At 39.5% G+C, this 14,710-nt stretch overlaps 1 protein-coding gene across 1 annotated transcript in view; it reads left to right on the forward strand.

Moving 5' to 3' along the window:
- Positions 1–739: 739 nt before the first annotated feature.
- MAP3K4 (mitogen-activated protein kinase kinase kinase 4) overlaps positions 740–14,710 on the forward strand; it is a 141,328-nt gene continuing 127,357 nt past the window's right edge. The window contains exon 1 of the mRNA XM_012646841.1: positions 740–1,068. Coding sequence (XP_012502295.1) covers positions 941–1,068 — 128 coding nt within the window. The 5' untranslated portion in view covers positions 740–940. The remainder of the gene's footprint in view (positions 1,069–14,710) is intronic.

Consider the following 14,710-nt stretch of genomic DNA (forward strand, 5'->3'; position numbering starts at 1 on the left):
TAAATATTTGCAACTTAAAACTGTGAAGCCCCAGTGAGCTCCAAGAGTAAATGATGTATTGGAATTTCAACAGCATTTCTGTAATTCTGAAATAAGAACTTGTTTTTTCTTTCCTTTTCTCCTCCTTCAGTGTAGAAGCACTGTAGTCCAAGTTTCCGGAAGATCGATATCTAACCTTGTCATATGGGGTGAAAGTAGTGTTCTTTCCTGCCTGGTTGATAGGAAGGTTACTTTAATGGTCTCAGTTTCCGGAGACTTTATTTCAAGTCTCAAAATGTGAGTATGCCGAAGGACTGCGCTTTCGCGGGATCTGAGCTGTGAGCGTCTGGGTGACATCTACCCCCATTTCTGAAAGACGGGATCGCGGGTGGCATGCACCTCTGGCGGTGATCTACTGGCTCACGCTTACAAAGCACTTCACAAGTTCCCGACCACTGCGGAGCCCAGACCGTGCTGCCCCTCCCGCGTGTTCCTGCGGTGCCAGCGGGTCCGCGCGCGCTCCCGGATGACCACCGGGCAGCCTCGAGCGCGCCCGACCTGCTGCACGGTCAAGTTCCGCACCACAGGGCTCCGCAGTAACGGCCGCGAGCGAAACCAGGCGAGCGGGCGAGCCCGGAGCCGGGCGGAATCGCGTTGACACCTGCGGGGTCTCCGGGACCCGGGCGCCAGGACCGGCGCTCCTCCGCCCCGCCCCCCGTTCGACCCCGCCCCGTCCGATCCCGCCGCCGCCGCCCTGGGAGGCTTGTCCCTTGCCGCCCGCCGTAGCCCGGCGCTCAGCCGGTCGCCGTTTCCAAGATGGCTGCGGCGCGCGCGGCTCCTGCGGCGGGCTAGAGGCAGAGGCGGAGGCGGAGCCGAGTCACTCTCGCACTTTGGCGCCCCGGTCCCCGGTACTAGGCTGCAGCTTACGGCCCGCCGCGGCCATGCGGAGCTCCGTGCACGGATGAGAGAAGACGCCGCCGAGCTGGCCCCCCCGCCCGCCTTCGCCGTCACCCCTGCCGCCGCCATGGAGGAGCCGCCGCCGCCGCCGCCGGAACCAGAGCCCGAGCCCGACTGCTGCCTCACTGCGAGGTGAGTGTGGCGGCCGCAGCAGGCTGCTCGCTGAAAGCGGGTTGGGTCCTGGCCGGAGCTCGGCCGGAGTCTGAGGGCCTCTGCTTCCCGCCAGGTGGGAGGGAAGCATCCAGGATCTGCGGTCTGGGGCGGGAGGGGCGCGGTGCATCTCTGGGTCCCAGGGAACCGCGACCGAGTCCGCCGAGCGACTCCTCCGGGGTTGCGGCGTCGCAGGGGTCCGCTCGAGTGCACAGCCTGCTGGCCTCACTGCAGGCTTCACCGGCTCACCCTGAGCGTGGCGGGGGCTGGGAGCAGAGTGCGGTCCTCCCCCCTCCCCCGCCACGAGCTTCTGAAGAGTGGCCGCGCTGAAATTCCTGTCAGCATTACTGAACGAAAGTGGTCCCTCTTCTCCGCCCCCATTCGGGAAAAGGAGACACTCGAGAATCAAATGCACACTGGCGGTATCCTCGCGTTCTCCTTCCCTCCTTTTGCCTGCTCCGGAGAATGCCTGCTGTCTCTCCAGTGAGAAACTGCACATAGACTATGCAGACAGGCAGGTTGTTTTCTTTTCCTGAGGACCTTTTACTGCCCTTTAATGGTAGCATTATGCAGATTGTTGCTCGCACGTGCACATAAAGTAAGGATTGATTTGTCTAAAACTTTGCTACCGCAGGAAGCCCTAAGATGGAACTTTGGTACACAAAGCATTTGTTGCGTTCTCTCATGCTGACTCTATTAATTACTTTTATGTCTTTATTTTTTAATTGGGAGAACAAACTCACTATAATTAAGAATTTTCCTCTTTTTATGTGCCTGTTTATGTTTCTATGTTCGAATGTCCTCTTACTCCTTGTCCTTTGCATCCCAGAGTAAACTTGCAAACTGCTGCCCCCTGTCCCCTACACTGAAAATACTTCTACAGCTCTTGCATCTTAACCATCTTGCTCTGTAGTTCTAAGAATAAGGCAGTAAAGTGTCCTCTTTCTTTTTCTTGCTTAAAGAAATTGTAAGTCCATGGCTGTACTTAGAACTGAACACAGGAACCACATTCTTGATTGTCATCATCCAGTTGGCCCAGACAAATTTGTTTTATAAGCTGTGTACAAAGTCGTTGCTTCACTTTCCTTAATTCTGAGATACTTCTGTGAACTTTTAAGGAACAACTTCTCTAAGTAATGGTGCAGGGTGTAATGAGACTTCCTTTTGTTCCTTTTGAATACATCTGATATTTTGGAAGTTTTGTCAGAAAGTTTATTATATAAACTTGTGGATTCAGTTGTTGAGCAATTTTGACTCCTTTAAGTTTCTCTTTAAAAATAATAGTGAATATTTCTCATCTGCTGGTTTGTCTAAAAAATAAAAAAATAGTGAACACTTATTAATTGCTTAAAATAGGCCATTGCCCTTACTTAACTCATTTAATCCTTACAACAACCCTATGAAATAGGTCCCATCATTGTCTCTCTTTTGCAGATAAGGAAACTGAGGCACACAGGTTAAATGTCCAAGGTTTCACAAGTTGGTAATGACCAAAGGTCTGGCTGCACAGTCCATGTCCTTAGCCGGCGTGAAGAATCCATTCTCCAAATGGTCAGATCAAAAGTTACAATTCTATGCAACAATGTTGTGGGAAGCAATGGATGTGAACATTCTTAGTTAAAAGTAAAAAGGGCAGAGAAATGAAAATACGCTGTAAAAACGACTGCTTCTGCAGTGATAAAAAGAAACCTTGATTTTTCAGCCATGTTTCTGTCTTTGTTATAACAAAAATAGGTCAGGATAATGGGCTTCATCGAGCTTTAAATGAACAGCAGTGTACGGAACAAGAAGATCTTAGAAATAGTTTTCTTAGCAACATTACAGTTAATTTTACAATAGCAAATGAATAAAGCAGATTATTTGACAAAGCTGTTATTTTCTCTTTTTTATGCCCTTGTCACCATGTCTTTAATACACAGAGCTAACCTCTGACAAACTTACAGTAGATCTTTGGTAAAAGATGTTGCAGGGGTTATCCAGTTGTTTAATTGAATTTTTTAAAATACTTTTACCATTTTAAAGAAGCTCAATATACATGTTCAAAATGTGCTGAGTGCTACCTTTTAAAACATTGGAGACCAATAATGTGGTAATTTGTGCTACCAGGTTAACTGGTTTTGCCACAGACCAGAATAGATGGCTCTCTCTGCCATCCCTGTCATGTTGTCTGTGTGTCATTGATTAGAAAGGTATTAATGCACAGTTCTTTTGTGGAATTCAGGCCTGTACATGCCGGCTTCCAAAGTTGTACCACAAGTGCACCACTGTGGCAGATGCCAGCCAGCCCAGCACATCTGTTCGGTGTGTGCTTTCCTCCTGACGTGAGAGTTATGCAATGATTGAAGAACACAAAACAGGTTGAGAGGTGATAGTACTCTATTATAGTTTTACTGCTTATTGTTAGTTGTGAATGCCTCTTGTCCTTATTTCTGAAAAGAATTCATGATAAGGAGAGCAGTTGTGATTGTTAGTGATTAAACTTTGAAATAAACATTACTTATAATTTCTTTTTCAAGCTTCTGGGTCAGTTTTAGGAGAATCCTGAGATTACCAGGAGAGCTATTAAAACTAATTTGGAACAATGTACCTTTGTGATTTCTTGGATCTAGGCACTTAGAAAAAGAGGCTAAATTGAATATTTAGGGTGATACAGTGCTCTTCTCTGCTGTAACCTTTCATTTAAACTATTATTAATATATTTATGTTAAACATAGCCTCATTGTTCTCACTTGCTGACCTTGTAAGTACACGTTACATGAATTTAACAGTAACTTTTTTAAACCAATACTTTATTATTTACTTTATATAATATAGTTCTTGTAAATTCATTTGAAAAAATGGGTTTCGCTACTAGGAAGGTACTTGAATATCATCTCTAGGCGATTTGATCTCTCTCTCTCGACTTGAATGAATACCCACTTTGAGCCTGCTTGTTTCAGTCTTGAGATTGCATGTCACCTGTTCTCCCTGGTGAAGTCAGCCTTTTGTGAAGTTCCAGATTGTTGGTGTAGCATCAGTCATGGACGTACCTTTAGACCACTATAACAATAGATATCATTGGTGGGGGTGGCAGAGAGGAGGAGTCACCAAGCAGCAGTAAGAAAGGGCTCCAGTGATGACAGAAACTTCATGTTTTGAAAGGGGACAACTCAACTCTCAAGAAAACTTTGTGGTTCCCTTCAGTTGTCTGTCATGTTGTTAGAAGTTGCTCTCCTTCCTTCACATGTGCTCTCTTGGTGTCCTGCAAATCTTGTTCTGAGCTCTACTGAAATATAGGGATATAAAGGTCTTACTGCTCAGTGGATACATTTTCGTTAATAACTTCCTGTTACTTAATAATTCCTCATTCCTCAATGATTATCTTTTTACTCATAGCATTCTGTTGTCTCAACCCTCTCATTTGACCAGGTGGTATGTATTGTTTAAAGACTCTTTAATGTTGCCTGTCAGTAAGGCTATTGGAAATAGTTTCTTTAAAGAGAAAATGGAAACACTGTCAGAACAGGAGATTGGTTAATGACTCTGCACGTCTTTATAAGCTGGCATTACCTTGGCAGGATAATCAAGGTCCAGGCACTCACGGTGCTTCAGCTTCTCAGGCACAGATACTCAACTTTGTACCCCTAGTTAGTCAGTGTATGCTCTTGTCTGTAGAAAGCCAAAGTATAATTAAGAGATTGATTGGTAAGCATGACATTAGCAGGAGAAGTGAGTTGAGTGATCTTAGTGACCGATGTTAGCAGACCGGCGAAGTTGGCTTGCATCCCTGTCAGGCGCACCCTTGTTTCTGGTATGAAAGGCAGTGTAACAAAGTCTTACTCTGAGGATTTTATTTTCTAGGCTTCACACAGGCTGCTTCTTTCCTCTTGTCACAAACTTCCCTCAGTTGGTTGGGTTATGGTGTGTGTGTTTTTAATCTTCAGTCTTTAATTAGATTTATGACAAACCTTGCTTTTGCTGCTTTAATTTGGGTTATATTATATTCTTGTCCCTTAAAGACATTTGTTTAAAAAAAAAAAAACCCTCAGATTTTTACTAATGGTGAGTATCAGAGGATCACCTATTGTGTCCACCCTTCCCATAATCTCTCCCACCTCCTTTGGCATAGTTTCTGAAAAAGGTGTGGCAAAGATGTCAGTGGTTGGTGCTTTCATACAATTCTTCTTGAGTATTATGTTCAAAAAGGATCATGATGGCATGTGGTTTTTCTGGATATAAGTCATAAAATTAAAAAACTTAGAGCTACATCAGAATTCTGTAGAGCTGTTAAAAACTGTAAAGACTATTTAGTGACGGGAAAATGTTCATGATACAAGTCCTTTTGGGTAGGACCTGAATATCTACTTTCAAAAAGCTTCTTAAGTACTTCTGTTATATACATACGTACCACTGTGTTCAATGAAAAAAGCAGATTATACAACGGTATTTGCAGAAGTTGGTGGCCAAAATTTGAGGTGACTCTCAGCTCATACATATTTCTCCACTAGCTCCGTCCTACCCCCGTTTCTTCCCTCTCCTTCATTTGGGGGAATCCTTCTCTTAACTCTAGCTTACATGGGTGGTTCAAATTGGAGCTGTGCTCTTCTCACAGACTCCTGTCTGTAGGGATGGACATTTGGAAATAGTTTCTTTAAAGAGAAAACAGCCATTAGGGTTCTTCCCTGGGATTTTTAAAATTGGAGCTGGGTGAGACAAATGCTTATTTTCATAAGTGAAATACATACTGTGAAGTCATGAGCCTAGAGATAGCTCCCTGAAGCTGTGGTCAATCTCGCAGGGAAGTAGCTTGGTCTCAAACAGTGATGAGAAAAGCAGAGATGCTGAAAGAGGTCTATGGCCAGTTGCCCTTTATGCTAGATTCATCCTTTTTTTCCCTCTTGATATGTGAACTAATAGATTCTCAATTTGTGCTTAAAACATTATTAGGTCATTAAATATGAAATGTCTGATTTTGAATCAAAAGTTTAATTTATTATAGCTCAAACAAGAAGCAGTGCAATTAACATATGCGCCTAAACCACGGGTCCCCAACCTATGGTGAGTTATATAATTATTTCATTATATGTTACAATATAATAATAATAGAAATAAAGTGCACAATAAATATGATGCTCTTGAATCATCCCAAAACCATCCCCCACCCTCCCCCCCACAGTCCATAGAAAAATTGTCTTCCATGAAAATGGTCCCCAGTGCCAAAAAGGTTGGGGACCGCTGTATTAAACTATCTACACAGTTTTGCCATCTTGACAGTAACTTGTTTATACCAGCAGTGAAGAAGCCTGGAGAGCAAGTGGCGATGAAATCGCGAAAGGCGTTTCCACGGCTTGTTGAGAATTGAGTATTTTTCCTTGCAAGAAGTGGTCCAAAGGCTGGAAGAAGTGTTAGTTGGTGCAAGGTCTGGTGAAGACAGTGGATGACAGAGAGTTTCCAAGTCCAGCCTTGGTAGTTTGAGCAGAGTTGTTTGGGCGACATGTGGTCAAGCGTTGTCTTGCAAGAGGATTGGCCTGTCTCTATTGACCAGTCTCAGCTGCCTAATCGCAAGCATCCTCTTCATTTTGTCCAATTGATTGTAGTAGACATCCAGTGTAATAGATTGACCAGGTTTCATGAAGCTGTTAGTGGATAATACCAGCGCTGGCCCACCAGACAGACACCATTCGCTTTTTTTGATGAATATTCAGTTTTGGACTGTGTTTCAGCACTTCATCTTTATCCAACCTTTGTGCAAAATGCTTGTGATTGTCCAAAAGAATCCTTTTTTCATCACATGTAACAATACAGTATAGAAACGATTCGCTTTATGTCGTGACAGCAAAGAAAGGCATGCTTCAGACTATTTCTGATGCTCGTTTAATTCATGTGGAACCCATCTATCCAGCTTCTTTACTTTGCTGATTTGTTTCAAATGCCCCAATATTGTTGGAATAGTAACGTCAAACCTTGCCGCTAATTCAAACGTAGGTTGAGCTGGATTCACTTCTGCTACAGCTTCTAGCTCGTCATTATCCATCTTGGTCTTAGGTCGCCCATATGGCTCATTTTCAAGATTAAAATCACCAGAATGGAACTTCTCAAACAATTGATGTACTGTGTATTCATTAGCCACGTCCTTCCCAAACACTTACTGGTATTTCGAGCTGCCCGTGCAGCACTGGTTCCACGATGGAACTCACGTTCAAAAATAATACGAAGTTTTGACTTATCCATGGTTTCACAAAGATTGCTCTAAAAAAAATTTGAAAGATAATCACACGTCAAACTGTGCATTTAAAAGCCTGGGGATGTGCCTTCACAATAAAAATAAAGCCAGACGTGTCAAAGTGAAATGTCACAGATATCAACTGTCAAACTTGGTACTTAAGGAAATCAGACATTTCATACTTAATAACCTCATACTTTAAGTTGGGCTTCTTAAAATCTTAACTAATACTCGATATCCCATTTTAAAAAAAATGTATGGGCATAGAAAAAAAATTAAAGAATACATACTAATTTTTCCTAAAATTTTTTATAATGAACACATTGCATGTTTTTATTTTAAAATAAAAACTTAGAGCCCAAATTATTAACTAGTACATTATAATTTTAAGGCTCCTTACTTTGAATTGTTACTAAAGTTGAAATTGATGAGATTCCATATGTCATGTAAAGAAAATATGTTGCCAGATTTTAAATAAATTTTATTTTTGGCATCTGAACTATCTGAGCTGACTATAGCAAGCTGGTCCAGCTAGTTTTCTTTAGTTATTTAGTTCATCCTGGGTAACAGAATTTGTAGGTTAGAAATAACTTCAATAACAAAACAGACACACAGCTTGGATTATGATGGTCTTTTATATTTATAGAACTATTTAAAATCTATAACTGAGTTGTTAACATGTATGTCATGTTAAAATGCTTTACCCCTTTTAAGAGGTGTATTTTCAATGGCCATATTTTAAAAGGAACATTATACCATTGGCAGTAGGTGTGGTAGGTGCATTCTGAGATCCCTGCAGACCTCATGCTTGTGTGACGGAGTGCCATTTGCCTTTACAATATTTATTACAAATGTTTATTCACTAACAGGCAAAATGAAGATTTGTTTTTGACTTACAAGTACATTCATTTGTTGTGTTTTGCAGACTTCAGTAGAAGTATTAGTCTCATGGATCATATGGATGCCACATGTTTATAAAGCAGCAGGGAAAGCTATTAAGAATATACTAGGCAGTCTATCAAAAGCATTTCATCAATGGATTTCATTCGGCATTATTTCAGAAGAAATAAGCCTCCTGTGGAGAAAAGCAGATACTAAGTTTTAAAGCTCATCAGATTTGATGTTTTCAGTGGAAGCTTTTTTGCATTAGAGCAAGCTATTTGACGATACTGCTGAATTGTAGAACTTTCTGAATAAGGCTTGTTAGAGGACAGCTGCTTTAGAAATGTCAAATTAATAGAAATTGGCAACCTTTTTAATCTTTCAGTGGGGAAATTTTGGAAGAAAATTTGAGTAAGATTAATTTCATTTAAAATCCCAAAGTCTTTATGTAGGAACATAAAAATACAGGTATAACTTGGTTTTCTCACAAAAATTTTGGAGTTTGTTGAATGTGAAAGTATTTAGGTCTTAGATAAGGAAGTAAGCATTTGCTAATGCAAGTCTTATGGGTAGTAGGACTCTTAATGTTCATTTTGTGGGGAACCTGTGGCTTCAAGGCCACATGTAGCCCTCCAGATCCCCAAGAGTGGCCCCTTGATCAAATCCAAACTTCATAGAACAAATCCCTTTATTAAAAAGACTTGTTCTTTAAAATTTGGATTCAGTCAAAAGGCCACACTCGAGGATCTAGAAGGCCACATGTGGCCCCACGGCTACAGGTTCCCTACCCTCATGCCTCTCATTTTAGAGACAGGACACCTGCCTGGCGAGGCCGAAGCTTCCCTCGGGCTGGGCTGAGGGCACAGGTGTGCGGGCCCTTGCTGCCCTTGCCTAAGCTGAGCTACCCTGGTTAAGGTCCAAAGCCAGAGGTGGTGTTCTGCTACTTGACTTACCTAGCCCAGCTTCAGCTCAAGCCCGCATGAACAGTTACTCGGCAGCTGTGGAATGCTTGTTTTCTGGATTATTTAGACTTTATAGATCGAGCAGAAGTGAAAGATTCATTTTCAGAAGAAAAAATGCTAAGAAAAAGTATGAAATCTCCCCAAAACTCATTGTACACAGTTTGTTTTGGCATCAGACTTTATTTCTTGTTCACGGAATAAGGAAGAGCCAATGCTCAAACCTTTTTATATATGTTATTCTTTTCAGTGCTCAGTCTTTAGATCTAACAGACAGTAAGATTCTAATTTCTGTCTGGGATAGTGGTTTTGAAACTGTGGTGATTGTGATCTACAGTAAGAAGTGTATTTTACAAGAGTATGTATGCTGTATAATTGAAACAAAAAATTCATGAAACAGCGTTTAACTTTGCAATATATGATACACTCCAATAATTTTTATTCTGCTCTATTTAAAAAAGGTTTATCATGACCTCTAAATTGATTTCATTAACCATAAATGGGTTGTGACCCTCGGTTTGAAAAAGATGGCTCTACCAAAAATAAAAAAGATGCTATTATACTTTGTACCTTGTCTCGTGAGACTGAGTCAGGAGAACAAGTTACAGTATTTATCCACTAAATGATCAAATGGAATTGTGAAAAGCTCGGCACTGGATACTTTTCCTTGAAAGTAGTATTATTACCTGAAGGCAAGAAGTAAGGATGCATTTATCCTTGTCTCTTAAGGTTGTTCTCTTGGTTGCATATTCTTAAAATACAGGAATTGTAAAGATCAGTTTAAAATTCTGTATTAATTTTAGAGTTAAAATTGGGGTTGGAATATGTGAGTCCCTTAGGTAATTTATTCATTTTTCTCTAAAACGCTGGGCTGTAGTTAAAGTTTTTACATAGAGCAGTCCATAAGAAAAAAAGGGAACTCATTCTTGATATATACATATATACTTGATGTATATATCTCATGTATGAATGATATGTGTATGATACATATGCCATATATGTACCTATATATGTCATGTATAAGGTTAAGTTACAGCAGTTTCACTTCACATCTTCTCTCAAGCATTGCTTACTTTTAGGGTCAACTTTGACATCTTCCTCCTTCCCCTAGATTAAATTAGGTCCTTCTGTTATGTGTCCTAAGAGCCCTTGTAGTTTTGCCCCATAGCGCATGCCACCATTTGCCATTATGTATTTGTGCACATATTTATTGTCTTTGCCTTCAGTAAACACCATGATATCCCAATTCCTGGCACAGTGCCTAACAGTTAGTAGGTTCTTTGCCCATACTTGCTGGATGCAGGAGGTAGTGAATATGTTGGTTAGAGCACGGGTTTTGGTATTAGACAGGCTTTGAATGTTACCTTGTTGTCACTAGCGTGTGATTCTGGTTATTGATTTACGTTATTAAGTGTATGATTTTGGTTCTGATTTAAGTTATTGAACCTCTCTTAGTCTGTTTCCTCATTTGAAGTAAAAATAATAGCACTTAGCTTGCTATTAAAATTAAATGAAATAATACCTCTTATATAGTAAGTGCTCAGAATTAGCTGTCCTTGTTACATTTCCCTTTTCTTACTATTTTTTTGGTTTAAAGTGAAAAGGAGGGAAGTCCTGTGGTAATTTTCTTAAAAAGTCATTAAATATGCATTGAAGCTAGATACTTTTAAAAATTGCTACAATGATCTCCAGTATTCAAGAAACATTTTTTTTTCATTGTCTGCAGAAGCCATAGAAATGAGAAAAGGTTTTTGGGACTCAGCTTTTCCAAATTCCCTCTTTTGCTTTAATTGCGGTCTATTTTGCATGTTATTCCTACAGGTTTTTGGAATTCTGCCTTGGAAAGTCATAAATCATGCTACTAAAATCAGAAGTGTAACACTACTGATTAAGTGACTTGTTTAGGTCAGTAGGCACAGCTTTCTCTTTCTTTGGTAGTTTTTTTTTTTTTTTTTTTTGAGACAGAGTCTCACTCTCTTGCCCTGGCTAGAGTGAGTGCCATGGCGTCAGCCTAGCTCACAGCAACCTCAAACTCCTGGGCTCAAGCGATCCTTCTGCCTCAGCCTCCCGAGTAGCTGGGACTACAGGCATGCGCCACCATGCCCGGCTAATTTTTTCTATATATTTTTTTAGTTGTCCAATTAATTTCTTTCTATTTTTAGTAGAGACGGGGTCTCGCTCTTGCTCAGGCTGGTCTCGAACTCCTGAGCTCAAACAATCTGCCCGCCTCGGCCTCCCAGAGAGCTAGGATTACAGGCGTGAGCCACCGCGCCCAGCCTTCTTTGGTAGTTTTTTTTAGTTTATTTAACTTGATGTGTCTTTATAACTTGGATTAATACTCTTTTCATTTTTTAAATGTTTGCACTATATTCAAGAGTAATATTTTTCAGATCTAGCTGCTGCCTCAGAAAAGTGAATGAAATATGTTCACTTAATAAAACTAACAGTTAGAAATCTCTGTGATTATAAAAGCAACACGTGTCCATTATGGAAAAATATGTAAAGTATAAAGAAGAAAATAACCAATTCTAATCCTACTATCTGAAAATAGTCACCATTAACATTTTGGCATATTTCTTTTCTGGGCTTTATCTGTGTGTGTGTACATTTTTTTTGGAGTTTATCTTTACAAACTCATGAGCGTTTTCCTATGATAAACAATGACAAACTATTCCTCTCATAATTTAATTGCTTGAATTATTTGATAACATATTTAGAACAGGTTGTAGCATACATGATTCCACTTATAATTAATGACTTGACAAAAATATTTTTGTAAACTTTTCAGTATTTTAGTTTATTTCTTTAGGATAGATTCCTAGGTCATAAGATATTTAAGAGTTTTAAGGCACTTAAGATGTGTTGCTACATTTCTTTCTAGAAAAGTACTAAGTTAACTTCATACCAATGTGAAAGACAAACTGCCCTGGACAATTTAGTTACAAAATTGTTAATGGTGACTATTTTAGTTATACAAACATAGTCTACTAAATTGTAATGAGTTATAGATAGCTTAAGAGAAAGGGATTCTTTACATATCCAGAAAATAAAACATTAATAACAACAACAGTATTCAAACAAAACCCACAGACATTCCTCATTCTTTCAGTCCTAGATAATTTCTAATTCCACTTAATCTTCAGGGAAGCATTCTCATGAATCCATCGTCTTGATTAGAGTTCTAGGAAGCCTGACACAGTCCACTGGTATCTTCTCAAAGTCGTTTAAACATGCCATCAGCAGTCTTTACTCAAAAGTGTCTGGCATAGTCCTTTTCCACAGGCCCTAAGATTGCCCTGCCTTGTTGGAGACAAGCACTCTGGCCTGTAGCTGGTTGTAAGTGCTGTCAGGGAGGCAGTAGAGTTAAACAAAAACCTATCTGTAGATGACAAAGTGGTTGTGGTTAATTTATTACTGATAATTTTAAAAAGTGAAAGATCTAATGAGGATTCATTACAAGAATAAAATAATTGATAAAGATATTTGGTTGTTTCTATGACATGCAAAACAATAAATGTCCAAAATTTTTTCACCAAAATATTAACAAACATAATGATTAACTCTGTTTTTAAGAAAGAGGGGATATTGCATCTAATTTATAAAAATGGAAACAATCTTTACTGAGGAAAAAATATCCAATTATAATTTATGATAGTCCTGGTATATACCAAGAATATACCAAGCATATAGTTTAGAATATACCAAGAATATATCAAGAATATCAAGTAAAGAGATTCTGTAAGTCTGGAATATGTCCTAAACATCTGTCTGTATTAATAAAATCCCACAGGTAAGTGGTGAGAACCTCTATTTGAAAACCTAGCCTAGAAGGTTTTCCAAATGAAAAACTGGCCTAGAAGATGCTAGATTCAAATTAAAGAAATTACGTCATTTTGTATCAAGGACTTGAACATCCAGGATCTTGTTTTTCACGGGATCCGGGAACCAATCTCCTGCGGACATCAAAAGACAACTATACTTATTTATCTGTAAGCCAGTCAGAATAGAATTCCTTTAAGAGATTTTGTAATCCAATTTGGTAATACCATCTAGAGGTGAAAAATACACACACACACACACAAACACACACACAGTGAGAAGTAAAGGTTTTTCTGAGTTATAAACATAACACAGAAAGCCTATATATTCAATTTTAAAATTTTAGCCATGAATCAAGCATAAATACAAATATAAAATTCAGTAGTTCAGAGAGCCACTTCTTGGTGCGAAATTTAGCTCAAAATAGCTAGACAAACAGAAAAAAAACTAACAAAACATCTTCTCTGTCATCTTTCTCTAGAGACAGGATCCCTATAATCCATTAATTTGTTTGTAGAGATGGAAAAACCATGAAACCAGCAACAGAAATAAAGCAGATCTCAAAAAGAATCAAACTGACCTTAATCTGTTCCTGATAGCCAAGGGCCAAACCATAGGACTAAGACTCAGACTCACGGTTGGGTCCTTGGGTCACAGGTCAGGGACAGGGCACAGAGGATCCCAGAGGCCCTGTAAACCTGGGTTGAGTCAACAGGGATCTGAAGACAAGGTCTTAATTCTGTGCCTCTCTGAGTCCTGGCTTCAAAATGGGAAAAGCAAAGCGGTCTGGACAGTTAAGGAGATGATTTTATTCTGGCTATTGCAATGAGGAGAAATGTTCATTAATGAGGAGCGTTTCAAGAAAGAAGTAAACTTGGGGTTTTATAAATCATGGGAATCATTGAGGAAGATAGAGGTGGGTCTTATTTCAGAACATACAAAGACATGGAGGTCCTTTGAGGTTAGCCATTTCTTGGGATACAAGAGGGTAGGGGGTGTTTCTTACCCGTTGCTCCTCTTAAGGAGCACAGGGTTCAAATAAAATTCAACAGCTGTCAGAAGTGATTGTTGGTGCCCAGCCCACTCTGTTCTTTACAACATTGAATATTTTCATTTGTATCAAATAGTTTGAAATAGTTCATTTAATTATAAATACTTAGACACAATTCTTTATAGTCTCTGAAAATCTATGAAAGAAAGTTTTCTCTTTTTTAAAAAAATGCTTTGGTTCATATTTGGTGCTTCTGCTCTTGAATAGACTTCATTTCTAGTAGTCATACTTAGCTTCTTGACATTGAGCTTTTAGAGAGTAATATTTCATCAAATATAAAATGCCATCAGTTATAAGATGCACTATAATTTTATATATCACTAAGGAAGAACCACTGCAATGAAACTACGACATAATACTGTTTTATGTCTTTCGTAGCATGTAGTGAACTATCAGAGGTACTAAGATGTGGAAAAAAATGTGTTTTAAAATCAGCGAAATATGGCCTTGACTCTTGCTTTTAATTAAACTTTTAATGTGATAAACATGGTAATGGAAAGCTGCTGGTTTCTTCCATGAAATCCTGGTAAATTTACAGAGTAGAAAGAAAGTAGGAAGGCAGAAAGTGGGATAGAGTGGAAAATGGGATGCAGTGATTTTTATTACATAATATTTGGCATAACCTCAGTCTACTAGTAGGAACCTCTCTTGTGTAGCAACTGTGTACTGACGCCTACTGAGTGTTTTCTGATGTTTCTCTTCTAGGAAGCT

Source organism: Propithecus coquereli, unplaced genomic scaffold (genome assembly GCF_000956105.1).
Source record: "Propithecus coquereli isolate 6110/MARCELLA unplaced genomic scaffold, Pcoq_1.0 Scaffold25, whole genome shotgun sequence".
In the NCBI taxonomy this organism is placed as follows: Eukaryota; Metazoa; Chordata; class Mammalia; order Primates; family Indriidae; genus Propithecus; species Propithecus coquereli.